Source organism: Planococcus citri, chromosome 2, assembly GCF_950023065.1.
Source record: "Planococcus citri chromosome 2, ihPlaCitr1.1, whole genome shotgun sequence".
NCBI classification, from domain to species: Eukaryota; Metazoa; Arthropoda; class Insecta; order Hemiptera; family Pseudococcidae; genus Planococcus; species Planococcus citri.
The window spans coordinates 22,253,383-22,281,163 of NC_088678.1; the positions used below are offsets into that span (position 1 = coordinate 22,253,383).

Below are 27,781 nucleotides of genomic sequence, written 5' to 3' on the forward strand. Positions count from 1 at the left end.
AAATATAAATAGTGTACGAGGATATCGATGATGAAAGTGAACCTCGTAGATGAAAGCATAGAGGAGGATGATGAGAAGCACCGGGGGAATTGGTTCGCAATGTGCTATACTATATACCTATATAGATAGATATTTCATTAATTACTGCAGATATTAGGGGTATAGAAAAATATCATACGCAGACATTTTGATAGCGACGATACTCGTAAGGAAGAAATTTATACAACAAAAGTATAAAATACATATACACGATTCGAGTATACATAGAGGAGTAAGAGTATATTAAGACTAAAAGTCGTCGCGAAATAAAAAGAAGATTGGTTTTTGGCAAATGTTTTCCGTAATGACTGCGCGAAAAACGAACATAAACTGCGAATTTCTTTATCGGGCGGGCTCTCTGGCTTGATAATGCCGCTCACCAGCCTGCACCAGCCGCCACTGTCCCGTCCATTATTCTCTCCAGTAGGTACGCACTACTATCACACGCGTATGCCGCCGTGTACACAAATATTTTATACTTAATAAACTTTGGGAAAAAGCGCGTAATAGTTGGCTTGTGTTGGTGTGCATCTTTTGCGGGAATGTGTGTCACGGCCCATGGGTGTGCCACCATAAATGTGTAATGACGTCATCTGCAGTGGTCACCATGGTAACGGAATCTGCTGTACTCGGAATGGTGACGTCATTAGATCGTTCTTCGTAAGACACGTGCATTAAAAGCCAGAGCAGCCGACCTTTTTTTTTTTTTTTTTTTTTTTTTTTTTTTTTTTTGGAAAAAAGGATTACCTTACCGTTAAATGCCGTTACCGTAACTTGTTCTCTCCCCATTTGCCCCAAGTGATGGTTCTCTTTCTTGTGCTGTTCTTTTTCTTAAGACTTTCTCTCTTCGTCTTTCCTTCTCACTCTCTCTCGCACGTTGTACGTGTCTCTCTCTCTTTTTAACTCGCGTTCCTCTTGCTGCTGAGCTATGCTGTGCTCTGCTGTGTAACTATATCATTATCCACTAGAAATAGGCATTTTTCTCTCTCCTTTTTTCCTTCTCAGCTTCTTCATCTTATATGTAGGTATTTCTCTCTTCAGCTATATACTATACGTATACTACGTACGTATAACGTAACTCTACGTTCCTCATCGTATCTGCTACACATACGATACCTACCACCCTGTCTGCATGCAAGGCTGTAGGTATGTGTATAGGTAGTAGTAGTATGTTCCTGCTTTAACCATTATTATTTACTTATTTGGTTCGGACACGCGTTACCGCGTCTAATTTACACCTTGTTCGGTGCTTTTAATTACAACGCAATACGCCCTTATATGTAGTATATCTATGGAGCTATACTGTTTCGCTATATATTTTCTAGCAGCCGATACCATGTACCTCTTGGCTTTTTCCAACTCGAACCCAACTACCTATACTGGGAATGGCAGTGTGTAACCCTTTAGAACCGGCCCAGCCGCGAAAATCAATTGAAATTTATACATATGCAATTTCAAGTCTATTTACTTATACAAAGTGTACCCTAAAGCTGGGCTGTCAGAGTGTGGAATGAGCCTTCGCTGTATCTTTTGGAGGATAAACGATGTCGGATCTTTGAAATTAAAACCCTTTTTTACGTTTCAGGTAGATGAAATTACTGGTGGGTTGATCGGTTCAAAATTATAAGAGAACTGGGTGGTCTTATATTGAGAAGTTTTGTGGTAATATGTTGAAGAAATAATGAAATTTAAGTATTAAATGAATTTTTGATTCAATTAATGAATTTTTATTGGATAGTAAAACATACTTATGAGGATTTGGAGGGCTGGATTAAAAAAAAAACCATTGCACAAAAACCATGAATTTTTAGGAAACCAACATTTTATGTAATATCTACCTACTTGAAAATTTTCTTTCTTTCTAGGAGTCCAAAAAAGGCCCCTGAAAGCATTTTAGATACGCTTTTGCACGTTCTCGACGAAATCAATTCGAATTCAAATTTTTTTATCCAAAAAATAAGTTTGAAATTTTTTGAAAAAATAAATGAAGTGTAACATTTTGATTTTTTGGGCGAAGATGAATTTCTAACTTGACGCCCTCTTTATCATTTTATTCTCATTTTTTAATGACAGAATCAAAATTTTCAAAAAAATTTACTCATGTGCCCCCCAAGGATCTGAAATAGCATTGAATACAATAAGAATATTTACCTGCCTAAAACTATATTGTTTGCACTCGTATTTACGGCAAACTGAATAGGCAACTTATTTCACACCATTCTTTATAAAGAATTTCTGATTAGGTAGTTGGGTACTAATTCGAAATGACCGTTTTCTTTTTAAATTTCCAGCCAAACTGAATAAAAGATTTGTTTTCAGACATTCAGAGAACGTTTTCACAGCACCTTTCAATATTTGAAAATTTTCTTCACTGCATTTTTGCATTACCTAAAATGTGCATTGAAAATTATCGACCATCTTAATTTTAAGAATTCGTGGCAAGTACCTAGGTACCTTAAAAAGGCGGACTACACATTTTCCGAAAGCTAAAGTGAGGTGAGATGAGTGAATCAGCCCCTGCATCATCTGAATCCTATCGTTCTCCAGGAGGATGGCACGAAAATATAGAATTTTTACTTTTGTGGCCTCAATCTTGGGAATTTTTGGGTTGAATAGCACAAAAGAGCCTCTCAACTTCTATATTTTGATTAACAAATTGTAAAAATTACCAACACACCCTCATTACTTGATAACGTGACAAAAATTTTATTTTTTAAAGATTTGTCTCGTGTATTATTCCCCACTTTAAGGCAAATTTCCAGCACGTTTCGAGTAGTAAATCTTATCTACTCGTAAATGGTCAATAAAATACGAGAGAAAAAATTTCCTTGAACTCGATTTTTTTTTTATATCTGGGAATCTTGTTTAGTTTTTTCGAGTTCTTATTCCACGAATTTCGGGGGAAAAAAGGTACCTAACTTAACTAGATATATGCAAATAATTTGATGATTTGTGAAAGTCCTATTCCACAAAAACTTGAAACCCTTTAAAAATATTTGCTAAAAATTAAAAATTTCAAAAATAATTAAGAAGGAGGTCATTATGGCCATTTTCATGCCCCTAACTACTTTGAGACTTGAATGGCCTTTTCTTATATGGGATGGTCCCTATTGATAATTCTAGATGATATTTTCCCACGGGATCCCGTAGGGGGGCTGTGGGATAGCCCCAAAATCGGAAATTTCTAAAATTTTTAGAACCACTGTTCGAAAATGTAAAAAATTAAAAGTAGCGAATATATGTTGCTTTAAGGGTAAGCAATGCAGCATACAACGTTTTTTTTTTCATTTTTGACCTTTTTGGGGGTTGTGGAGGGGGTATTTCAATTTTTGAAAATTTTGGAACCCCCTTTTTGTCCTTTCCCGTCAAGCTCCGGTGATGCCCTTTTCATGGTTTATTGCTACTAGTATTAAGTTCAATTGATATCATTTGCGACCTTCTCAACAACTTAGCTCTTATTGAAAAATTCAATTTTTGACTTTTTTTGAGGTCCATATTTTGGGAAACCATGAAAAGCTATCGACTATCGAGGTCTGGTTAGCGGCAAATATGTTGCATTTTACTTTTTAGTCCACTGGCATGCATGAAATTTTATTTCTGATCAATTTTTGACTTCATTGTTGCAGATCACTTTTGAGAGTGGTGAACTTTGAGAACCCCTGAAAAAAGTTCTAAATTCAATTTTTTCAAATTTTGAGCTGAAATGGTTTTAAATACACGTGTTCAACCAATATAAGTAATATGTGGATGCGATACTTTCATTCAATTTAATCATTTTGGCTGATTTTATCAAAAAAAAGCAGTGTTCTATCAAAAAACAAAAAAAAAACGGACAGTGATGCTAATGCTTGTTCTTACTTAAATCACTACTTCGATAAAGCTATGCCTGTTGTTAAATTAAATCTCTACTTTTTTTTTGATAGAATGCTGTTTTTTTTTTTTTTTTTTTTTTTTTTTTTGATAAAATCAGCCAAAATGACAGGAGGGGCATGAAAATGGCCATAATGACCTTGCTTCTTTAAATAGATAGGTATGTAAGGTTAAAATAGCTATAGAGACCATTTTCAAAAATGCAGTGCCTCTGAGAGCCAAAGTGAGCCTGGGACATAAAAATGCGGGCCTCCTAAAAATTTTGTTACACCTTCCCTTTCCTCTGAAGCAAGTAGGTACCATTTTTTTTCTGTCCAGAAATGGCAGAAATTAAGGTCTAAAATAAATTATTTGCTGAACATAATTTTCCCACAAGTTTTCCTTCATGAAGACACGCCCCCCCCCAAAAAAAAGATAATTTCGTTTTCAAAAAAAAAAAAAATTATAGGTACTATACAATAGATTAGGTATTAGAGAAATTTCTTCTAAAGAAGTTTTTTTTAAAAATAGGTTTTCTCAAATAGGTAAAAACTTTTTTTCAAAAATGAAAATTTCATTCTTGAGGTTTTCATTTTTGAAAGTTGAGGTCAAGACCTAGAATGGGTAATGAGTATTGCGATGTGGGTTTTGAGAACGCAGCATTCATTTTTGAAGACAATTTGACCCATGGTTGTTTTCCATGTGTTGGTCAAATGGTCGATAAAGTTGAAAAAATCAGCGTCCTGAAGAACTTTTGCACAAAATTTTTGAATTTCGTACCCCCCCCCCATCCATCTTTGTGAGGTTATTTTTGATCTACAAGACAAGTAATATTGATAAAATCTCATCACATTTATTTAGTGCAATTGATAAGGGCGGGGACACGTGGGGCAATTCACCCCGGGCCCACGTTAAAAAAAACTTTGTAAGCTTCATTTTTAGAAGAAAAAATGCATCGAAAACTTCATTTTTGAATAACAGAGAATGAAAACTTTCATTTTTGAACAGGAAATAAAAACTTATTTCGTTTTTGAAGGAAGTATGTAAACGTTATTTTTGGAAGGAAATGGCAACCGCCATTTTTGAAGAGAACCAAAAAACTTCATTTTTCAAAGGAAAATGGAAACTTCATGGAACAAAAGCTAGGTACCTACATACGAGTATTAACTTATTAAGCTTTGCTTGCAAAGAAAAAGTCTCCTGTGAAAAACTTTCTCGAATAAAGAAACTTCTCTACAAGAGAAAAATTCTCTTTTAAAAAATTGTTTCTCGCAAGACAAGTTTTACTGTATTTTTTGAAAATTTTTAATTTTGTACCTTTCTTTCGGGTTAAAGGTCTTCAAAAACGAATTCTCCAACCTGAAAAATCCACATTTCGAACCGATATTCTTTTCAATTTTTTCTTTGTTTCGTGGCTCCCCTTTGAGGCATACCTACTTTGAATCAAATAGTTTTCAAAAATGAATTCTGAGATCAGAAAAACCCACATTTGATCTCAATATTTCATTTTATGAAAATTTTTTATTTTGCAGGTATCTTTCCTCTAGAGCTCATGTTGGGTTTTGGGGTTAAATGGTCATCAACAATTAAATCAGCGTCCTCGAAAACCCTTGTTATCAAAATTTCGATTTTTTTATATGAAAAATGCTGGGTTTGTTCAACTAAAGTTTTCATCTAGATCAATAATGGGCTCTAAAATTATCGTTCATCATTCTAAATTGAGCAGGTACTTATCAAAATAGGTACCCATTTTGGCAAGAAAAATATTCGCAACTTCCCCCTCCCCGTTCTTTTCACTTTTAGGAAATGTGATTTTTTGAAATTGAAGTCAAAGACTTTTCAATGATCTTGGGTTTTCATCACTAGAAAATGACGAGGCCTCTCGGCTCTCACACATGGCCAGCTGCAGACAGTACTTTTGAGACACCCTTCTTACTGCTTGACAATTGCTGGCAACAGATTACGCACTCAGCTTTTTTTTAACACAACATTTGGTAGTGTAACCCTTTAAAACAGGGCGTGAAAATCAATTGAAATTTATACATATGCAATTTCGGTGTATTTACTAAACGATACCTCTTCGTACCTATATGTATACGTAGCTACCTTTACCTATATTATACTCGCAATCGGTCGTGTTCTTTGGGCGTTGAATTTTCCAACGTGTTGTATACTGTATATATAGTATAGGTAGGTAGGCTATAGGTAGTACCTCGAAACGTATACGTTGCTGGCACTTTAGCTTTCTCTCTCTATAGTATAGGTATATACGAGAAGCTTTATATTGAATGGATTTTGTAGTAACGAGGTTAACACAAAATTCAACATCGGCCTCGTGTTGAAGGTGTTAAACAAGACGAATCGGTACGTTTTATTATTCGACTCTCGGCGGCGGCGTGCGAAGCGCAGAAACCCATGTATAGCACGTAAAGCTGCCGCTGCAGTAACATCATGGCTGTGGCCACGAATACCAGCGAATTTGTCGCATGTGCGGAGATTTTCGTAGGTACTATACCGACGCCGACGATGGCATTAGGTACTCGAACCCGGAAAGTTACCTACGTGTATCTTTTTTACATCCATGTACATAGCCTACCTACCTACTCGTACATATATAACGTGTAGGTGGGTATTAATACATCCGAGTAATTCGCCGGAAAACAATGAAAATTAGGTACTTTTAAACGTCCCGGCTCAGCCAATAAAAGGTATCGGTAATTGTAATCCTGGTATTGTTTTTTCAATTCGATACCAACGCCGAAAGCATTCGAACGTTTTTTCGATTAAAATTCAATTTTTTTACCCCGCATACGCGAGTTAAAAGGCTCGCCTTCTGTAGGCTTTGCCGTGGCATTATTTAAGTTCACGATTCGATGGTAATTGTTTAAGATGGAGGGATTTTGTTAGCTTTCCATTAGCTTTTGTTACCGCGTCGCTCGCTCGCTCGCTCTCGACGTATCTCACATAACATTTTAATCGAATTGTTTAGCTTCGCAACTTTCAAGGTATAGGTACCTATACAACTGTAGGTACGTACTGCAGGTAAAATACTCGTATACCAACGTTAAACGCAATACCTAACTATATATTCATCAATGAGAATCTTAATGTAGTTCCAATTGTCAATTGGTGAAAGGCACCGTATATATATTTGTTGTTTAGTTAAGTGCTGCTCTGTGCTACTTGGATGAGCGGCAAAGGTTACAGTTTTGAGTTTTCCGCTTCCGAGATCGCGGCTTTCGATATCTACGCTAATTATTATGGCAAAACGGCAACAAAATTTCCCTATTAGGGTTCCTTCATTTCGCCACAATGCTTCAGGACATTGATCTGCGCAATATAAGTTCGGTTCTCTTTTATACTCTTATATTTACTACGTGTGCAGATGTATACTTTTTGTTAGAGCAACACGAGTTCGATGTGGAAATTTAGCTAGCTATGCTACGTATAGGTACGATACCTACTCGTAATAAATATCTTTATACTTACTTACTGGTGTTATTCTATTGTAGTAAGTTGTAAGCGTGTAAATTAAATATTGTTTGTGCGAGAAAGGAAACTAGCTAAACTCGATTGAAAACTTGGTGTTTTTGCGAAACAATTTACCCAACACCGAATACGAAAATCAAATTCTTTATTTTTAAATACCTATACCAAGGTCGTTACTCTGGCAAGTGTTCTTCACTTTGTTATTTTCTTTAAACTCTAAAATATATGCTGCTGAAGAAACGTTTTCTTTGTTTTTTGTTTTTTGAAAAACTATTCAGTAGGAATGTGAAATCGAGATGTGGTGAACCCGGAGGCGAGGAAAAATTTTCGGTAAACGTAACAATAAGGTATGAAAATTGAAAGAAAGTTGGAATTAGCCCTGCTTCATATTTTAAAATATAATTTTTCAAGTTATTCTGAATATTCTTCAGTTCAAAGAAAATATAAAATGGTGAAGTTTAATTCAATCGAAGTATAGAAAGCTGAAAATGGAATTACAGATGTACCTACAACCTACCCAACGACTTTCTGAATCAATAGATGGTGGTTTGAAAAAAAAATAACAAAAAAAGCCAAAATGTAAAAAACTATGAAAAATTGGTCCAGTATTTTCAAAATGAGATAAAATCGATAAAATTAGCATCAAAATCACTAAAATTCATCGATAACTTTTTTTTGAAAGGTAGCTTGAAAATTTATTGAAATGCTGTGAAAATAGGCGTATGCAATTGATTGAAAATGGCCATCGGATTTGGTCAGATCAAAGTTTTGATCGAATTAGATTTGCTTGTTCAGACCTGATCAGAATCAGGTCCAATTATGGATACATGATTACATCTGAGTAGATCTGAATAAATCGGATTAAACTTTATTGATCAAATCATATCAGATCTGGACACTTGCCAGATCCGATAGATCTGACCAGTTCCAATAAGATCAGTTTTGATTAGATTAGATTTGTTGAGACCAGCCACCAGATCAAATCCAATAATTTTCCTCCGAGTAAAAGAAGACCAAATTGTTGAAAATTGCGCGAGAATCGATCAAGTTATATTAAAATAAGATTAAATGATGTACAAAATATAAATAGGTATCTAGGTATGTGACTTTGGCAAAAAAATCTCTGAAATATACCAAAATAAATTGCATAAAACATCAACTAAGTACGTACATGTATGTTAAAATGACACAAAACCGCGAAAAAATCGATAAAATATGGAATAATTTGACCAAAAAATTATTAAACCGCCTTAAAAGACACAATTTTCCACCTAGCTAACGTTGTTTTTCAAAAACCACCTTGAACGAGTGAAAACTTTACATTTATAAGGAACCACTTTATGCATTATGATCCTCCATCATGCTGATGCTGTTTTTCAAAATCCATCCCGAATACAGTGCATTTTGAAAAACCACCTTATTTTGCATAATTCCTCACCTAGCCAACGTTGTTTTTCAAAAAAATATCGTAAAAATTCAGTGTGTTTTCGGAATACCACGGTATTACAATCGAGGTACTTACCTATGATTCCTCATCATCTCATCAACGTTTTTATCCATCTTGTATGTTATGAAATTTTTGATATTTTTCTAGAAATTTTTTATGTCGATTTCTTACACTTTTCACTAAATGGAAACTTGTTCGGTTTTTGCAAAATTTAATAGGTACCTACATGTATTTTGTCAATTTTTTGTTATTTTAAACCATTTTTTGATCTACTTACCGTCTTCATTTTTTCGAGATATTTTTCTCAAACTTTACAGCATTTTCATCAACTTTTATTAAACATTTAAAAAAAATTTTCAGCCAATTTTCACATGACATTGACGAATTTTTTCGCTATTCGCCAATATTATCTTGAATTTGAATAGTTTTAGTGAGTACCTACCGTCAAGCGGGGTCACTTTGATAAAAAAAAAAATTGTTTCTGTTCTGTACGGCGTAGAAAGATGTTTTCGAAAAAATTGCACCACTCAGTGTGTAAAGAACGTCAAAACGCACCAAATGACCTTTTTGTTTTTGTTTTTTTTGTGCCTCAAAATTGCCCTCAAAGGCCGTATCAAAGTCACCCACAAGATGGGTCACTTTGATAGGGGTACTTTTTTTTTCAAAAAATGATTTCTCATCACCTTTAGACCTACCATACAAAATTTCATCCATTTTGGCCCACAAGAAGTCATCATTTTATTGAAAAAGCGATAAAAGCCCCTATATTTCCTCAATTTTTAAAAAATTCAGTTTTTTAACAAAATTTTTAGATATTCAATAAAATACCTTTGCGACCTATCAAAATGGGATGAAATTTCACACTGAATCCGAAAATGGCATTGTTTTTGACTTTAGTCTCAAAACTTAAATTTTTAGCCTCAAAAATGAAAAATCGATAACATCCCCACTGAGAACAATGGGCCAAGGATTGGAGGCACCTCAACCTAGAAACTCGAAATTTTTGGAGATATTTCCCAAGGAGTGTAGCTTTATGATAGACTATCAGCCAATGTTCTATTACATATCTGAAAATACTATGTATAACATAAACTTTTGTTGAGTGATGAAAAATCTTGAAAAATTACCACTTTTAAAAAACTCGATTAAAAGCAGGGACGAAAATAATTATTTACCAACTCAACACTGTTATCGTATCAATTCAACATCAGTGTAACCACTTCGCTCGAAAAAAAATGTAATTCGACGTTTTACTCGCTCCACAGATCAAAACGTGCAGAAAAATAAGCGCTATCAAAGTCACCCCGCGAAATCAAAGTCACCCCACCTGACGGTATAGTTCTTTTTTTGGCAAAGTTATATGTATTTTATTTTGATAATTTTTGGTAATTCTCTGCATTTTTTTTGGAGGGGGGAATTCATTGTAATTTGAAATTTTGTGCTGAAATTTTGCTGTGCGTGTGGCCTTTTTCTAAGTGAAAGAGATTGATCTGCTCAGGTCAATAAATTCTCACGTCTAAGCAGATTTCTTGTGATACTTGCTGGTCTGATCAATTCAAAATGAAATCTACCCAACGGAAAAGTTCAGATTTGATGAGCTCTGCTCAGATTTGTTCAAACTTGTTTTATTAGATCAGATTAAATCAGACCAGATCATCGCATTCCCTGAATCCAATTTAATCTACAATTTAATCTGATCAAACTTCATCAGATTAAATTGGATTCAAATAAAAAGGGATGTCAGGATCCGATCTGATCAGATCTGATGTGATTTTATCTAATCCGATTTCATCTGATGTGATTTTATCTGATCTAATGTGATCTGATTTTATCTTATCTTATATGATGTGACCTGATTTTATCTAATCTGATTTTATCCTATTTTATCTGATCTGAAGTAATCTGATTTTATCTTATCACAGCTGATCTGACCTGATTTTATCTGATCTGATCTGCTTTTATCTGATCTGATCCAATTTCATATAATCTAATCTAATTTTATCTGATCTGATCTGATCTAATTTTATCTGATCTGATCTGATTCTATCTGATGCAATTTTATCTGATCTTATCTGATTCTATCTGATCTGATCCAATTTCATCTAAAGTAATCTAATTTTATCTGATCTGATCTGATATTATCTGATCTGATCTAATTTTATCTGATGTGATTTTATCTGATCTAATTTTATCTGATGTGATTTTATCTGATCTAATTTTATCAGATCCGATTTGATTTGATCAGATCTCTGATTTTATGTGATCTGATCTGATTCTATCTACTTTCTGATCTGATTCTATCTTCTTTCTGATTCTATCTGATCTGATCTAATTTCATCTGTTCTAATTTTATCTGATCTGATCTAATTTTATCTGATCTGATCTAATTTTATCTGATCTGATCTAATTTTATCTGATCTGATCTAATTTTATCTGATCTGATCTAATTTTATCTTATCTGATCTAATCACATCTGATCTTATTTTATCTGATCTGATCTGATTTTATCTGATTTGGAACTGTTCAGACTGACTGGTCTGATTAAATTGATCCGATTTGAGTAGATCTGATCAAATCTGATTGATCAAACCAGATCTGATCCGTACATAGTTTCTCCAGATTCCAGTAGATCTGTTCAGATCTGATTAGATCATAGCAAGGAGGACCTCACACATGATTAGATTTGACCAGGATCTGAGTAGATCTGATCATACGTGATTGATTAAAATAGATCTGATCCGATCCGGACATTACCTAGATTCAATTGAATCTAATCACATCACAGTTCTGTTTCCATCAAGTTATATCTGTTCAAAATTTTCCTCTAAGAAAATATAGGTAGCCTCCTTGGAAAAACAAAAAGTGAGTCTTCATACAAGATCTAGAGTGAATCTAAATTTTAATCATTTTTTGCGAGACTTTCTTAACCAAGTCGGTTTATTTAGGTATTTAGTCGACCTGTCAAGTGTTAAGTGTTGAAAATAATGTAAAATTCGCGTATACATTGTAATCGTTTATTTACTTCGTAATTACTCGTAATTCGTTGTATTATCGAGATACATTGTATAGTTTACATTTCCGAGAAGTCAACAAACATCTCCGATGACTTTTAGATTTTTTTTACTAGAGTTTCCGCGATTCTATTCGATTAATTATTACCGTTTTACGTTTTCTGTTCGCATTATGGCGATTTTCCTTCGTTTTATTTTATTGTACATTTTGTATTAGTGTAAATATGTTCAAATACATTTTTTATTTCGAATTGTGCACCGTATTTCAATAGGTTATGGGCTACAGACGCGTTACACTGTGCCTTTCGAGATAAAACGCTAATCGAGATGTATTTCGTTCCGTTCGTTATCTAATTCGCATTCGAAGGTTCATGTGCGGTTGTATTATTCGAAAATTAGATCGCAGTCGTAAGCTGTTGATATCCAATCGCGCGTTATCATTTGACGTACAGAGTGTGGATTGCAGTTGTGAGCTGTTGAAATCCATATTCACCTAATTGTATCATGGATTATATCAAGGGAATCAAGCCTCTATCCTGTTCCAGTGATTGGCCGTCATGGAAAGATAAAGTGCTCGACGTACTCGCCTTATTTAATGCCGTGGACATCGTCGAAGGTAAATCAACCTGCCCCGAAGAACCAAAAACGACCGATACCGCCGCTGACGCCGCCGAAAGACGTAAGTTGATTGCAACATGGCAAAAATCTTCTCATCAAGCGAAAATAATCATTTCTCAAACCGTTTCCGAAGAGCTACACAGTCGAATCGCTGGTAGACTCTCTGCGCGCGAAGCATGGCAAGTGCTTACGAAGGAATTCGATGACAAGGCAGAAGACCAAATATTCCGCGAATGCCTGAATTTCTTTAGTACAGAGTGGAATGATTACGAAGATGCGCCCTCTGTTGTTGCTCGAATTAAAAATCAACATCGTAAATTTCGAGCTGGTCTGGAAAATCGCAAAATCGAGACAGTCGATAAGCTGTTGGAGATTTTATTCGTTTCGAAAGTATTACACATTCTTCCGAGTCGTTTCGAAGCTTTTAAATCGAGCTACCTTCTTCTCAATGCTCAAGCTGATAAGTCACTAAGTAATTTGTCAGATTCGCTTATCATGCACGAGCGTAACATCGCACCAGTACATAGTTCAACGTCGTCATCGTCATCGGAAGCTATGTTCGCTAAATCTGGTCAGAAAAGTGGTTCGAATGTCGTCGCGAAAACATCTGGTGATCAATCCGTTCGAAATCATCAGAGAAACGCTCAAGTGTGTAAATACTGTTCCGGGAAAGGGCACTGGCTCAAAAAGTGCTCACAGTGGATCAACGATGGTAAACCACCCTTTCCTGCTCGAGCTAACGATACTTCTGGTTGTTTGCCTCAAGTCAACGTTTCTGGTTGTTCGCCAAAACTCAACGATATCGATTCAGAACCTAAAAGCGCTCTACTCGCCGATTGTGAGCAACTGAATCTCGTTACATCTTCGTCAGATCAATCTTGGTGGATTGATAACGGTGCAACGAAGCACATTACGTCGAATCGAGAATGGTTTCAAACATACGAAACATTTTCGAAACCAAATTACGTCAAAGCTGCTGGCAGTCGCGTCACAGCAGTTGGTCATGGATCGATCGAAGTTGCTAGCTTCGTAAATGGTCAACTTGTCAAGTTCGATTTGACTGACGTATGGTATGTTCCTTGTATTTCGAAGAATTTGTTCTCAGTCGTCGCGGCTCACGATAAAAAGCCAGAGAGCAGATTTTATTCGAATCCTACGTTCAGCAAATTCGAAGCAGATAATCGCGTTATGTTCACCGGTACGAGATCGAAAAATGGTTCTCTTTTCAAAGCGTCATTCGAGACCATTTTGCCGGAACCGCAGGTGAATGCTGTTGAGAGCAGCGAAATCGTGCAACTTTATCACGAACGATGGGGCCATATTAATAAAAATCACGTTCGAGCTAAACTTGCTGAATTGGGCCTGAAGAAACGATCGAAGGAAACTAAAACCAATTCGAGCAAACCCTGTCAGTTCGATAAAGTTCATAGCGAAACGTTCGAACAACGTTTATCGACCAGAGCAGTTGGTGAGCTGCTATCTGGTGATATTTGCGGGCCATTCGATTGTTCCTTTGGTGGTCGCAAATATCTCATCGTTATCAAAGATGATTATTCGAATTATCATCATACGTTCGTTGAGAAGGAGAAAACCGCCACAGTAGTATCTCGTTGCGTTCGAGAGGTACTATTCAAAGCTCGCGCCCTTGGTCATCGAGTGTTAGAATTCCAGTCTAGCAGCCAAGGTGAGTTCGATAACAAAGCGGTACGTTCAGTATTACGAGAGTTCGATGTTCGTCAATGTTTTAAGCCACACACAGCTGTTGAACGCGGTAGCAGTGCGATCGTAGAGATGGCGCGAACATTGAAATATTCAAATCCAGAGATTACGTATCCGATTGAAATCTGGGCTGAACTCGTTACCACCTCTTTGTATTTGCTGAATAGAGTAGGCAAGTCATTGATCAACGGTTCGACTCCTTACGAGATGTGGTTTGGTATACCACCGTGAATACAACATCTTCGAATTGTTAGTTCGAAGTGTTACGCTAACGTTCCGATCCAGTCACGTCAAAATCTGGATAAAAAGGTTCTCGAAGGTTACCTCGTCGGATACGATGGTGATGAGCAATATCGAGTTTACGTTCCAGAGAAACGTGACGTTGTTATTTCGAAAGATGTCACTTTCTACGAGAAACTTCGCAATTGCGACCAACGAGTTACCATTCCAATCAATCGAGATTTGCTAGATCCGATTGATAACGATACCGATACAGAGATAAGTGATGAGAAGAAAAGTGCACCTTCTACGTCGAAGTCATCGCTTGTTACGCCGAAATCTTCGACCAAAGCGACTCCGAAAAGTTCGCTAAAAAGCTCACCGAAATCATCGAATAGTTCTTTGCTCGAGAATGACGAATTTGATGACGCTAACAATATTATCAACAACGATCTAGAAGAAACCGAGCTTCTATCTAGATGGAGAAAATTACGCGATAACAATCGTTCAAAATCTCAAGACGTCAACGATCACGCTAATTGCGTTGAGATTGAGATTTTCACGGCTGAAATAGAAGCTTCAATGAAATCGTATGTGGAAGCAGTTCGGAGCCAGCCTCATTCCAATTTGAAAGACCCTATGGACTCCGCGATCCGTTCCATAGCCGCTAACGATGCGCCGGATTTACGTTCAAGATCTCCGGGAAAGCGATCAGATCAGACATCGACAAGTCTAATATTTCCATTCGATCATCGATTAGCAGCAAACGAGCTGCTGTTACGTCACCAGAGACACGTCGATATCTCTCTGGAAAATCCTACCACCGAAAACGTCAGCTGTCTACATTACGTATTCGCAGACAGCTCTAGAGTTCCAGCTCACCGGATGTTTGAGTTCGATTCACTCAACATCTGGTGTACCTATTTGAATATGCTGACGCGACGATTTGTGGATCCAGGTAGCTGATCGAGTTACTTATCCGAGTTCATCGCCGCTATCAAAGCATCTTTAACATCGACCGAATTTGAGGATACATGATCAACGTTTTTCATGTTCGTACGGAGCAGTTTTTATTTTGCTCGATAATTCTCGAATTAGGGAAAGTGTTGAAAATAATGTAAAATTTGCGTATACATTGTAATCGTTTATTTACTTCGTAATTACTCGTAATTCGTTGTATTATCGAGATACATTGTATAGTTTACATTTCCGAGAAGTCAACAAACATCTCGGATGACTTTTAGATTTTTTCTACTAGAGTTTCCGCGATTCTATTCGATTAATTATTACCGTTTTACGTTTTCTGTTCGCATTATGGCGATTTTCCTTCGTTTTATTTTATTGTACATTTTGTATTAGTGTAAATATGTTCGAATACATTTTTTATTTCGAATTGTGCACCGTATTTCAATATTAAGTACATTCTTGATTGATAACTTCTTCAATTTTTTTTTATGAAAGATGGGCAAAAACAAGTTGGGTATAAGTCACCCGTGTTCAATTTTTGACAATTTTTCATACTTACCTACTTGAATAAAGGATTGAAAAACGCGAAACACTATTAGATAAAATGCAGCCGCCCTCTCGAGTGCCTTATATGGATCTATATAATTCAGTATCATCACACCTCAATGCCCAAGGGCCACGTAGCCCTGACACAAAAATTGGAACAGAATTTAACAAACTTAATTTCTTTCCTTAAATATTTAAAAATGGAATATTAAACAATTCACACCCCTGATACTATTATATCTACCCATCGTATATCTTTTAACGATTCATTTCGCAGCTTATGTAATTAGAATTATACGCCATAAAGTGAGCTAATATCTCATTACATTCGCTATAACTACATAGGTGTTACGTACGGTTGGTAATTTTTGCGGCATTAATTTGGCGTTGATTTGTTGCAGGATAAAAGAAACCTCAACCATTGCTCCGAAAGCCGCAAAATACTTCTCGCAAAGGATTCCATTTGATTTTCAACATAACCACTGTAAATTCAAAATAAGGTAAGGCTTATGGTTTATTTGATAACACGACTGAATTATTCAAGTGGTTAATCGTAAGTTTGGAAAGCCGTCGACGCGAGCTACAGCAGGTCATTGACGGTGAAATTTCCAATCTCTGTATACTCTCGTATCTTAATACACTATTCCTACACTTGTGCGCGACTGTGGGTGTATGTGTATGTCAAATACAGGAAACTGAGCATCGAGCAGCGTGATTTTTGGTTACGATGTCCGTCGATCGTGATGGCCGAATTACCGCACGATGAGGACCATTCTGTTCATCTTTGTAACATCTGCAGGTGTAATGAAGCCTATTTTGCTGTGTTTTTGCGATTCGTAGCATAAACTTGTGCGGCGTCAGTCACGTCGCAATTTTGTGTCCTAAGATATACCCTTAATAAAAGATTGGAAAAACTTTTGGCTACGGTACGTCCTCCGCCCCGCGTTGCCTGGGTATGCCCCTGCCCCTGCCCCATACCCTGCTCTGCTCGCGTACGTTTAACAATGACGTCAATATAGAGCTTATTAGTTATGACGTCAAATATAGGTAAAGCTTTTCCGTTCACCTTTTGGCATAAAAAGATGAATCGATGGATGCGTAGTATATACAAAGCGAAAGAAACAGATTGTAAATTTTAATTATTAACTTACGCTGGCGCTTGTTGTTCGTTTTACTCGTTTTGTTCGCTAATAAATTCATTACGTAGTGTAACGTTACACTACCTACATAGTAGCGATTCGCTCGCGGTAATTAATTTGACGTCATTGTTGCATTTAATGCAACTCTCTATGCAAAGTGCACCGTGCACCGTGTAATGTTATGCGATCGCGCGAATAGTTGTTATCAATTAACTTATTAGTTTTTGTAATTGGCAATATTTAGCGTACTGTACCAATTATCTACACAGCGAATAAGTTTCGCGTACGTAGCGTTTCATTGCTGGTATATTTACGCGCTAATTTACATAGCCGCGCGTTAGCGTGTACTGTATATACCTAGTGTACGTAGATATATATTTTCTAATTTCGAGAAACTTGTCTCGAAGAATTAACCGAATAAAAAGGCGAATTTATTTTCGTAATGGCGCTATTATAAAATTTATATTCCCGGTGTATCCACGCGACACGAGCGAATATGGGCGCGCGTGAATTTAAAAGACACGCCGCCACGTCGCGTCGTGCCGCTTTAATTTCTCGATGCGATATAATTCTCATTTATCTGGCGCACAATAAAATTACCACCTTTTTCATTAAATTGCGTCGGGTGTATAACGATACGGCGCTATATGGCAAAAGCCTGGCATAATGTGCTCTCGCGTGCACTGTACATATTCGTATATACAGGGTGTCCCCGTATACCATATAACTAGGTACTCTTTTATCGTCTCAAAGTCGAGTACACTAGCTTAGTAACTAACCTATTTTATACGTTCACGTATGCATGTTCCTTCGTCTATCTACCCTTTTAAACTGCACGAGCTAAGATTGCTCATTTGAATTTTTTCAATTTTGTTCCAGTTTTTTTCTTTCTCTCTTTTTTTTTCATATAGAATCCTTATGTGTCTTGGCAACTATGTGTGGTATAATCTAAGTAGAAAAATTATCGTTTGTAGGGTTGCAAAAAAACACATTTTGCGGAATTTCCCCGGTATCGTTGGGTTTATTGCGATAGGTCAACGGAGGAAACAACCGGAAGTGAAATGGTGTTGGCGAAAAACTGTGTCGAGGATGGTAGATTTTTTTTAATGTTATTTTTAACACAGCGTTTGGAAAATTGTTCACACACATTCTTACAAAATAAGGGGACTTACAGATGCTCGAATAAGATACATTGTAGATAAATATGGACTATATTTTGTTTTTCAGATGTTTAGGAAGGGTAGAACATTTTGATGATGGTATTGCTGCGGAAGCATTGGTTCTAAATATATTAGTCCGGTATATGACAATAGGATCCCTCCAGGTCGATCCTCTAGGACACCTTTTTCTTAAAATGGACATCCTAAGGAACGTTTTGAAGCCAACTTTCCAAAAAAAAAGTTGGCTTCACTCGCACTAAATTTTTTGAACTGGATAAAACTAGATCGATGAAGCAAACGAAAATTTATCATCAGGCAAATTTTCCAAGTGCTGAAGTTTTTCTTTCGATTTTTGGTGAATTTTTAAAAATTAAGTTTATAGGCCAAAATTGAGAGAAAAGTCAAAATTTTACTAAATTGACTTGGAAAGCTGAAATTTGAGATATACCATGTTTTCGACCTGCCAAATCGATTGTAAACGGTTTCAAACTGTTTTAAGCAGTTCTGGAGACTCCAGCAGATTTTTGAGTCTTGAAATTCCCACAAATTTTCATCAAATGAAGTTGGAAACCTACAATTCACGCTGCAGTCTATTTTGAACATGCAATTTAGTTGACTGCTGGTAGGTTCAAGTCTTTTTGAAGCCTCCTGTGACTTTTTGAAAATTTCAATACGCTACGAATTTTTGCGTGCTCTTTCGATCTAGCTTTGTCCACACTGAAAAATTTTGTGGAAGTTCTGTGTATAGGAAAGCAAAATCTATGATTTCGTCTGATCTGTCAATCAAAATGACAGCCATCTTTTTAAAAAGGCCAATTTTTTGACAAGAAGACTTTTAAATGTTTCTTAGGATGTCCCTTTTAAGAAAAAAAATTGTCTCAGAGGATCGGTGGAGGGGTGTAATTATTTATATTGTCATATGCGGTGCCATACTATAAGTATTCAGATGTTTTTTCGAATTTTCAAAAAAAAGGCACATACCATCATTTCTAGGATTTTTTATGCAATTTTCCTCTCTTCCTTATCATAAAATTTAAGTGAGTCATCAGATTGATTAAAAATAATTGGCCAAATAATTTCTGATACACAACTCACCATTGAAATCGTAGAATAAAGCATAGAAAGTATTATTCTATTGTTTTTGTTCATACTTTGAAGGTGCTTTATACGTAAAAAAAAACTACATTGATGATTTTTTTTAAAATCAAGAAAAACTATTATCTTGAAAGCTGTAAAACATAATTAAGTTATAAAAAAGTTTAAAAACATCAATAAAGTTTAGAAAAACTATTGACAAAAACAATACTTGTGAAACGTCATATTTTTTTTAGAATGCAATTATGCAAATTTAAAAATATTTTATGCAATTCTACCAATAATTTTTTCAAAATTTCAATTGGTGGTCGATGAGTTAAAATATCTAAGTTGTGTATAATTTTTTCGGGCCTGCGAAACTAAAACTAAAACTGAAAACTTCTAAAAACAAACTTTGAAACGCAAAAACTGAAAATTTAATGCAAAAACTCACCACACGATAAAATTCAAGGCGTCAAAGTGGAATTTTCAGTTTTTGATGAATTTTGAGAAATCAAATTTGGGGCAAAAATGAAAAAAATTAATATCTCACTAAATTGATGTAGAAAGCTGAAATTGTGCATTTAAGTACCTTCCTAACCTGTTTTTATAACCCTTCAAATCATTTGGAAGTGGTTTCGAACAGTTTTAAGGAATTCTGGAGCCTCCAGCTGATTTTGGAAAATAGAAATTTCTGCAAAATTTTACCCGGTAAAGTTGGAAAGCTAAGACTGACTTTATACCTACCCTAATTTCATCACGCTGAATCAATTTGAGGCGCTTTCAAGTCATTCCGGAGCCTTCAAAAACATTTAGAGGAATTCCAGTTTTCGAAAAAAATTCCCTGAAATTCGCCTCTTTCAACTTCAGTAAGTTTAAACGGGACTGTATCATTTTTTCAAAATCACGAGGCTCCAAAATTGCTTGAAATCACTTCAAAACGACTCAGAATGTGTAAATGGGGAGGAGGGTGGTATAAAGTAAATTTTGACTTTCCAACTTCGTTTGATGAAATTCCAATTTTCAAAAATTTACTAGAGACTCCAAAACTGCTCAAATTAACCGTTCGAAAATGTAGAGCTTACATGCTAAATTTCAACTTTCCAGATCAATTTATTGATCATTGAAAATTCGTCAAAAATTGAAAGATGCTCCTAAGTCCCAGGTCAAAGGCTAGGAGCTCCCTTGGCAATATCCCAGAATCGCTCCCACCACGTTGGGGTTGAGGGAGTGGTCACCCTAGGATGTATCTCATTTCCCCCTTACGCGGATTTGGAGGGATCCCCGACCTGTCTCCTATTTTAGGGGTAGGCCTAGGAGGTCTCTGGGCACCACTGTACCCTTAACTACCTCAAAAAGAGATCCCTTAGTTAGAGCGGGATTGTCCAAAAGGATATGATTTCCTGTGTGTGAAAGTGGGAACACTCAGCCCCACCTTACATAGTGGATAAAGTTAGAGTAATTTTGAATGCTAAGGATGGACATATTAGTAGATATAAAATGTATTTCCTGGCACTGGAGTAAGAATTCTTACAATACTTTTTAAATTCAAAAGTATGTGGAAACTTATGTGAAAAATTTCACATAAACCTTCACATAGTTTTTCATTCAATCAAATGCAAAAATATTTACAAAACTTAGATATTGAAATGAAATGCAAAATTTTTTGCAATACTTAAACATTTCAAACAAATGCAAAAATTTCATCAAAACCTAAACATTTCAAACAAATGCAAAAATTCATTCAAAACTTAAACATTTCAAACAAATGCAAAAATTCATTCAAAACTTAAACATTTCAATGAAATGCAAAAATTTCATCAAAACTTAAACATTTCAAACAAATGCAAAAATTTCATCACAACATTACCATTATACCACTAGTTAAAGAAAACATTATCTCTAATAAAGCGATAACACAAACACCAACACCTTTATCATAGAAACTGATTCTTTTAACTAATGCACCCACCACATGTGGAGGTAGTTATTGAAGAGAAATTTTTGCATTTGATTAAAACAAATTGACATTTTTTTTTTCTTTCTATTATAAAATAAATAATGAACACTATTGAAAAGAGCCACCTTGAATTAATAAAAGATTATGTAAATTGGTATGATGTTTCAAGTAATCAAAAACTATCAGAAGATTTCATAAGGGAATTCAAAGACAAAGTTGATTGGGAGGGAATTTCAGAATATCAAAAACTATCAGAAGATTTCATAAGGGAATTCAAAGACAAAGTTGATTGGGAGGGAATTTCAGAATATCAAACACTATCAGAAAACTTTATAAGAGAATTCAAAGATCAAGTAAATTGGGGAATGATTTCAAAACATCAAACACTATCAGAAAATTTAATCAGAGAATTCAAAGACAAAGTATATTGGAGTGAAATTTCAGGAAATCAAGCACTATCAGAAGATTTCATCATGGAATTCAAAGATCAAGTAAATTGGGAAAGGATTTCAGTTCATCAAAAACTGTCAGAAGATTTCATAAGGGAATTCAAAGACAAAGTAGATTGGAGTGGAATTTCATGGTATGAGATGCTAAGATTTCATAAGAGAATTTAAAGACAAAGTAGATTGGTATAGAATTTCAAGGTATCAATATTTATCAGAAAATTTCATAATAGAGTTCAAAGACAAAGTAAATTAGTGCGCAATTTCAGAAAATGAAAAACTGCCAAAAGAACTTAAAGACATAGTAAATCGCAATATTTCAAAAGGCTTAATTGAACATATTTTATGTAACTTAGACTCAAGTAATATTCATATTGTCAGACTTTAATGATGTGAATAAAAAACTTTTTTATGAAAAATTTTTTCATAAAAGATGTAAGATTAATTTACAACAGCTCTATTTGTGAAAGGGTTATAAGTAGAAACAACATTATAAATAGTTACAATGTGTATTACTGTATCAGCAGAAAGAGCTTCCTTGAATCTAAATTTTAATTTTACGTTTGTGGTACTCTCCTTTATGCTTTCAGGTTGGCAGGTACAATCAATAGCTATTATGGGATATTTGTTGACATAATCATTTAAAGAACAAATTGGTTTCCCTTCATTACCATAATAAGCTAGTTTGAAATTTTTAAACATTTGATAAATTTTATTATAATCATTTTCTGAACTATTTATATTTAGTTCAGTTTTAGGATAATGTTCATTATTGTTGAGAACAGCTTGAACGTTTTCAAGGCCACATAAATCAAATTGACTATTATCCACTTTGATGTTATCATTTCTATTTTTTTGCATCCCAATAAGAATAAATATTGGATTCCCATCACAAGTATATTCACATGTATACTTTTTTGTTGTTATACCAGTTTTAAACTCATATCCCCAATGTCTAAAAATTTGTGGTAAATCTTTTGAAGCCAGTATTTGTTTTAGACATTTGTTTTCCATTTCTCTTCTCAATTTTACCTGTGACATTATTAGTGCAACATCTGTAAATTTTATAGTAATAGTATGTTCATTTGCAAAAGTACTATCAACTTGAAACATATTATTATAATTATTGAGATGGGTTTTTGTTAACCTTAATTCATGTGGGATGTGAAATACATAATCCTTGTGATCCTCATGATAACCAAGTAGTGTTTCTAAAGGATCATACAAAGTAAAATGCCCTGATTTGTTCAGAACATTTGAGTTTGGAGAGGAGATATTCCAACCTCCATCATTGTAAATCGAATCAGAACCAAATGAAACAATTCCTTTCATAGTAGTAACCACACCTGGCTCTTCAACTGAATCTATTATTTTATCACATTCCAAATATTCAATTTTTGAAAATAAATGTGGTAGTGGATTAGTAACAAATGATATTTTTTTCAAATCAAGTTCTGATACAGCACTCTTGTCAGAATTTTTAGTCACTGTAACAATTCCTTTCACAAGTAATCCACTTCTATGTGGATGGGTAATGACATCTTCATTGTATGTTCTTATACGAATTTTACTATTTCCTTTATTTATGTCATCTTGTGGAGAGGGTCTGTAGACTACAAAGTCTTCACTTTCAATGTAATTTTGTATCATATTTATAATAGGAAAAATTTTTTTTATTAAAACTTGGATTTTAAAAGTTCTTCATTATAGAATTTCCCTTCAATTTCTTCACCATCAGTATCTTTAATAGAATAAGTTACAGGAGTTGTGTGAAATATTTCATCAACTACAAAAATTTCTTTAGTCCAGTTATTCTTGTACTTGTTATCAAAAACTTTTTTATATGCAAAAATTCTAACTCTATCTCCCTGCTTAAATTTCTGATTCGATTTACATTTGGGTTTATTTTTGTTAAATTTCATCAAAATTTCTTCTGCATTATCCTTATCAACTTTAATAGGTGGCATACCAATAGTTCTATGAACATCTTTTGTGTTATATTCTTCTAGTATTTTAGGTAAAATATCAATCCATCTGAAATTCTTCCTCATCTCAAAATAAATTTTCAACTTTTGATTTAATGTTCTGTTGAAACGTTCAATTATTGCAGACTTTTCCTCATTATTGGTATGATACATTTTAATGTTGTGTTTTTTCAACATTGTCTTGAAAGTTTGATTTACAAATTCCCCACCTTTGTCCACATGAAGTAAATTGGGTTTTCTTTTCGAGATTTTCAAAATATTTTCAAAAGCATCTGTAGCTGCTTTGCCTGACTTATTCTTCAAAGGTTCAATCCATACAAATTTAGAAAATGTATCTTCAACATTGAGCATATATTTAAAACCATCATTTTCTTTGGAATATTTGTCCATAATTAATAAATCAGCTGCCCATAAATCATCAATACCTTTGGTTACAATACTTCTTTTACAAAACTTTTTCCTAATAGGTGCATGTAATTCTTTAGCTTCTTCCATTTATTTATTGTATATAAAAAAATCCTTTAAAACTTTGTTTAAAAATTTCATTCACATTATCACAATCTTTATCAATTACTAGAAAGCCATACTTAGTTTTCCAACAAATATTGCACATTTCCAAATATTCATCAAATGTTACTAAATGCGAGACATGATTATCGTAGATGTGTCTCGAATTTCTAAGATCTTGCATAAAAATTGTCAGTAAATTAAAATTATCTCTTATACATTGTTTTGGACATTTTGAATAGGATTGAGCTAGATAAAAGCAAGAAATATTGTAATGTCTTCCTCTCAGATAGAAATTTGCTATTTTATCTTGAGGGTCTGTCAAAACATCGTCAAAAATTATAACTGAATTTGGTTTCATTTCTTCAGGTTCTTTCAAATCTTGAGGTAATATAGTACTAAAACCAATGTTCTGTTCTGGTGATGTTCTGTTGATAATATCTATTATGTTTTTCAATCGAATATATTTTTCTTGATGAGATGTTTTTGAGCAAAGATAAATATGGGTATATGTATTTATTTCCATTAGAATTTGAATTAAAAGATTGGTTTTACCACAACCTGATGGACCAAATATACCAGCTCGAATTACATTTGGAAAATTTCTATTATATCGTGGACCCACCTCCTTGTAATCATAATTTTCAATTTCAATAGGTATATCACTTTTAACTACTTTTATAATACGTTTTTTCTTCATTTATATTAGGATTTTTTTTTTTGTATTATAAATATGAGATTTGATTTAATAGGCGAACGTAAAGGAGAAACTTTATCTTCTTACATTCACACAATATTTAAAAATAGAGTTAATCTGTGTTCTAATAAACTCTATGGAGTTTGTTTACTCATTCTTAGTCTCTTTAATTCTTTAATGAATGTAAGAAAACATAACAACAGGTTTGATCTTGTAGATGATCAAGGAAATCACGAGGAAATTTATATTCCAGAAGGTGCCTACGAAGTTACGGATATTATCAACGCTATAAGAGATAAAAAATTCAACTCTTTATATAATGTTGAGAGAAAAAATATACGATTTGATCTTTCAGAAGATGAAAAGAAGATGATTACAGTTCCAGAAGGAATTTATGATGTGGATAATCTAGAGAGTACAATCAAAGCAAAGGAATTTGATAAACTAAGTACAATAATACAAAAAAGGGAAGATTTACATCTAGATAAGTTATTAGATAAAGAGTGTCGTCATTACATTCACATTCCTGGAGATAAGTACAAAGTAGAAGATATCTTACAAGCAATTAAAGAGAGAAGGTGTGCAGCAGATAAATTAAAAATGAATTTGACACCATATACTCATAAAGTAAAGATAATATCTGAAGGTAAAAAAGTTGACTTTAGTGTACCCAACTCTATTTGTAGAGTTTTGGGTTATAGTGAAAGGGTTTTAGAAAAAGATGTAACACATCATTCAGATAGAATGATTGACATTTTTCCTCTTACTGCTATTCAAGTAAAATGTAATTTAGTGAATACAAATTATGAAAATGGAGAAGGAGGAGGTGGTGTAATATACTCCCACCCCTGGTCAGCTCCAACAGGTGAAAAATATTGGATAATCCCGTATCACTACTTATACTATGAAATAAATACACATTCTTTCAGGGAAATTGTAGTTCAGATTGTAGATCAAGATGGTAATCTGTTGGATTTTGGTGATGAAAAAATTTATGTAGCATTGGATATTAGAGAAATGTAATTTTAAGAGAATTTCTCTTAAAATACTTAGAACTCAGCTAAAAATTTCAAACAAAGATGTCCACAAATAACTTGATTGAAATTTTGCTTTTGGTCAACATTATAATATACATTCTTTTGAAAATAGTTTAGTACTTCACTAGGAGGTCTTTCACCAAAAGAATCAAAATAAATTATATAATCATCTTTCTTGAAAAAACAAACCCAATGAGATCCCGGTCCAATAGAATCATCTAAATTGATAATCATGCTTTCATTTCTTCCAATTTGTTTTGGTAGTTGATCTTTCATAAACACTCCCCTAAAATAAGGTATACACAATTCCTTTGCATATAATTCTAGTTCCATATTGGATAAGGGTTTAATAGGAATTTTTATTAACCTCCCTTCCTCTTTTTTTTTTTTGCTTTCACATTAACCCCAGCACCTTCAACAGGTTTTCGATGAGAAGCTGGATTTAAATATAACCCCTCACCTTCAACAGGTTTTCGATGAGAAGCTGGATTCAAATATAATCCTCTTCCTACTTTCTTCATAGCTAATTTGATATCTTTAGAATTATTTATAAATTGCAAAACCTTTTCGTTGTTTTCCAAACCTGTACCAGACTTTACTGGTTCCTCTAGTATATCAGTTAGTTGTTTGTGAAGAGGTTTTTCTTCTTTATATCTTTTTTTAACTTCTTCAACTAACTGATTGTTTGCTCTATGATTGCTATAGGCATCAAAACCATTTTTAATTATGGATGATGCTGCAGCTATAGCTGGTAAAGCAGCAACTAGAGCAGGTAAGAAACCTCCAGTTTTATTATTTGTGTTGATAAATTCCAATTGTTTTGCAGACAACTTTATCTTGACTGATTTCTTTTGGGTACGCGCTTTGCTGATTTCCTTCTTTTGATATGTTGTCACTGGTAAATAAGTTTCTTTCATCACACTGTTTTTTGTTCGAATCAATTGTTTGTGATCCAAGTTTAAAGTAATTGGTTTCCCTAACTTTATTCCCTCTAGAATTAACAGTTGTTCTTTTTCATCTAAATTGACAGGAATTTTTTCATAATTTTCCTTTTTCATACCGGTACCAAAGTACCTTTTTGCACCCATGACAGCATCCACAAGCTGAGCTTGTTTTTCCAATTTTTTACTTGTATCTTTATCACGTGCAATATTTGAAGCTTCTCTCTGTAATATATAATCAGCTTCATGAAGTTCAGCAGGATCTTCCATCAATTCATAAGCAACATCATGTCTCCTAGATGCATAATCCAGTTTATTTCTTGGTTCAACTCCTTTCAATATTTGTAAAGTTGGATTTGTCCAGGGTCCAGTAAAATTATGATCTTCTAAATGCATGGGAGGTAATGGAAGCTTCTTTATTGCCCAATTTGCAACTGTACCCAACATACCACTACCTTCTTTCACTTCACCATCAAACATCACCTTGGGAATTCTTTGTCGAATTTTGTCATTCAATATAGTTTTAAAGTTGTTACTATTCATGTTTATTACAGAAAAAAAAATATCATTTCTTCTTTTTGCGTCTAATCACTTTTTTTCTAAATTTCCAAATACTTTTCAAGAGAATCGTCATCAAGAAAATACATGTTTTCATATTTTGATGCTGGGAGCTTGTTCTCCCACTTTGTGTATTAGAATTATTTCCTTCACTACTACATGGAGAGTCACTATTCATTTTATAATAGGAAATTTTTTTTTTTCAAAGTTCTTTAAGTTCTTGCAAAATCCTAACAATTTCATTTCTTAAATGAGGGTTGGAATTTCCAGCTTTCTTTTCACCATACAAAACAACTAATTTATCAAACAATTCAGGCAAGTTATCCCAATAAATATATTTATCCCCAGATGTGTTGGCATACAAATTCATTTTT

General features: G+C 34.2%; 2 protein-coding genes across 3 annotated transcripts in view; both read left to right on the forward strand.

Annotated features, from left to right (window-relative positions):
* The window catches only part of Glut1 (Glucose transporter 1), a 228,417-nt gene that overhangs the window by 42,918 nt on the left and 157,718 nt on the right, over window positions 1-27,781 (forward strand). For both annotated transcript variants that reach the window (XM_065349101.1, XM_065349103.1), the window contains exon 2: window positions 16,305-16,403. The gene's annotated coding sequence lies outside the window, so the exon portion shown is untranslated. The remainder of the gene's footprint in view (window positions 1-16,304; window positions 16,404-27,781) is intronic.
* On the forward strand, window positions 12,340-25,894 carry LOC135834020 (uncharacterized). Its single transcript, XM_065347859.1, has 6 exons — window positions 12,340-14,157; window positions 14,203-14,384; window positions 14,427-15,278; window positions 16,305-16,403; window positions 25,075-25,449; window positions 25,801-25,894. The coding sequence occupies exons 1-6, from the start codon at window positions 12,340-12,342 to the stop codon at window positions 25,892-25,894; spliced, it is 3,420 nt and encodes a 1,139-aa protein (XP_065203931.1).

Excerpts from the sequence above, each read along its gene's own strand:
- LOC135834020 (XM_065347859.1), top strand. The coding sequence starts at position 12,340 with ATGGATTATATCAAGGGAATCAAGCCTCTATCCTGTTCCAGTGATTGG. Across the intron at positions 14,385-14,426 it reads TCGACTCCTTACGAGATGTG|TTCGAAGTGTTACGCTAACG; the intron begins GTTTGGTATACC and ends TCGAATTGTTAG. Across the intron at positions 25,450-25,800 it reads CAAGCAATTAAAGAGAGAAG|GGAAATTGTAGTTCAGATTG; the intron begins GTGTGCAGCAGA and ends ACATTCTTTCAG.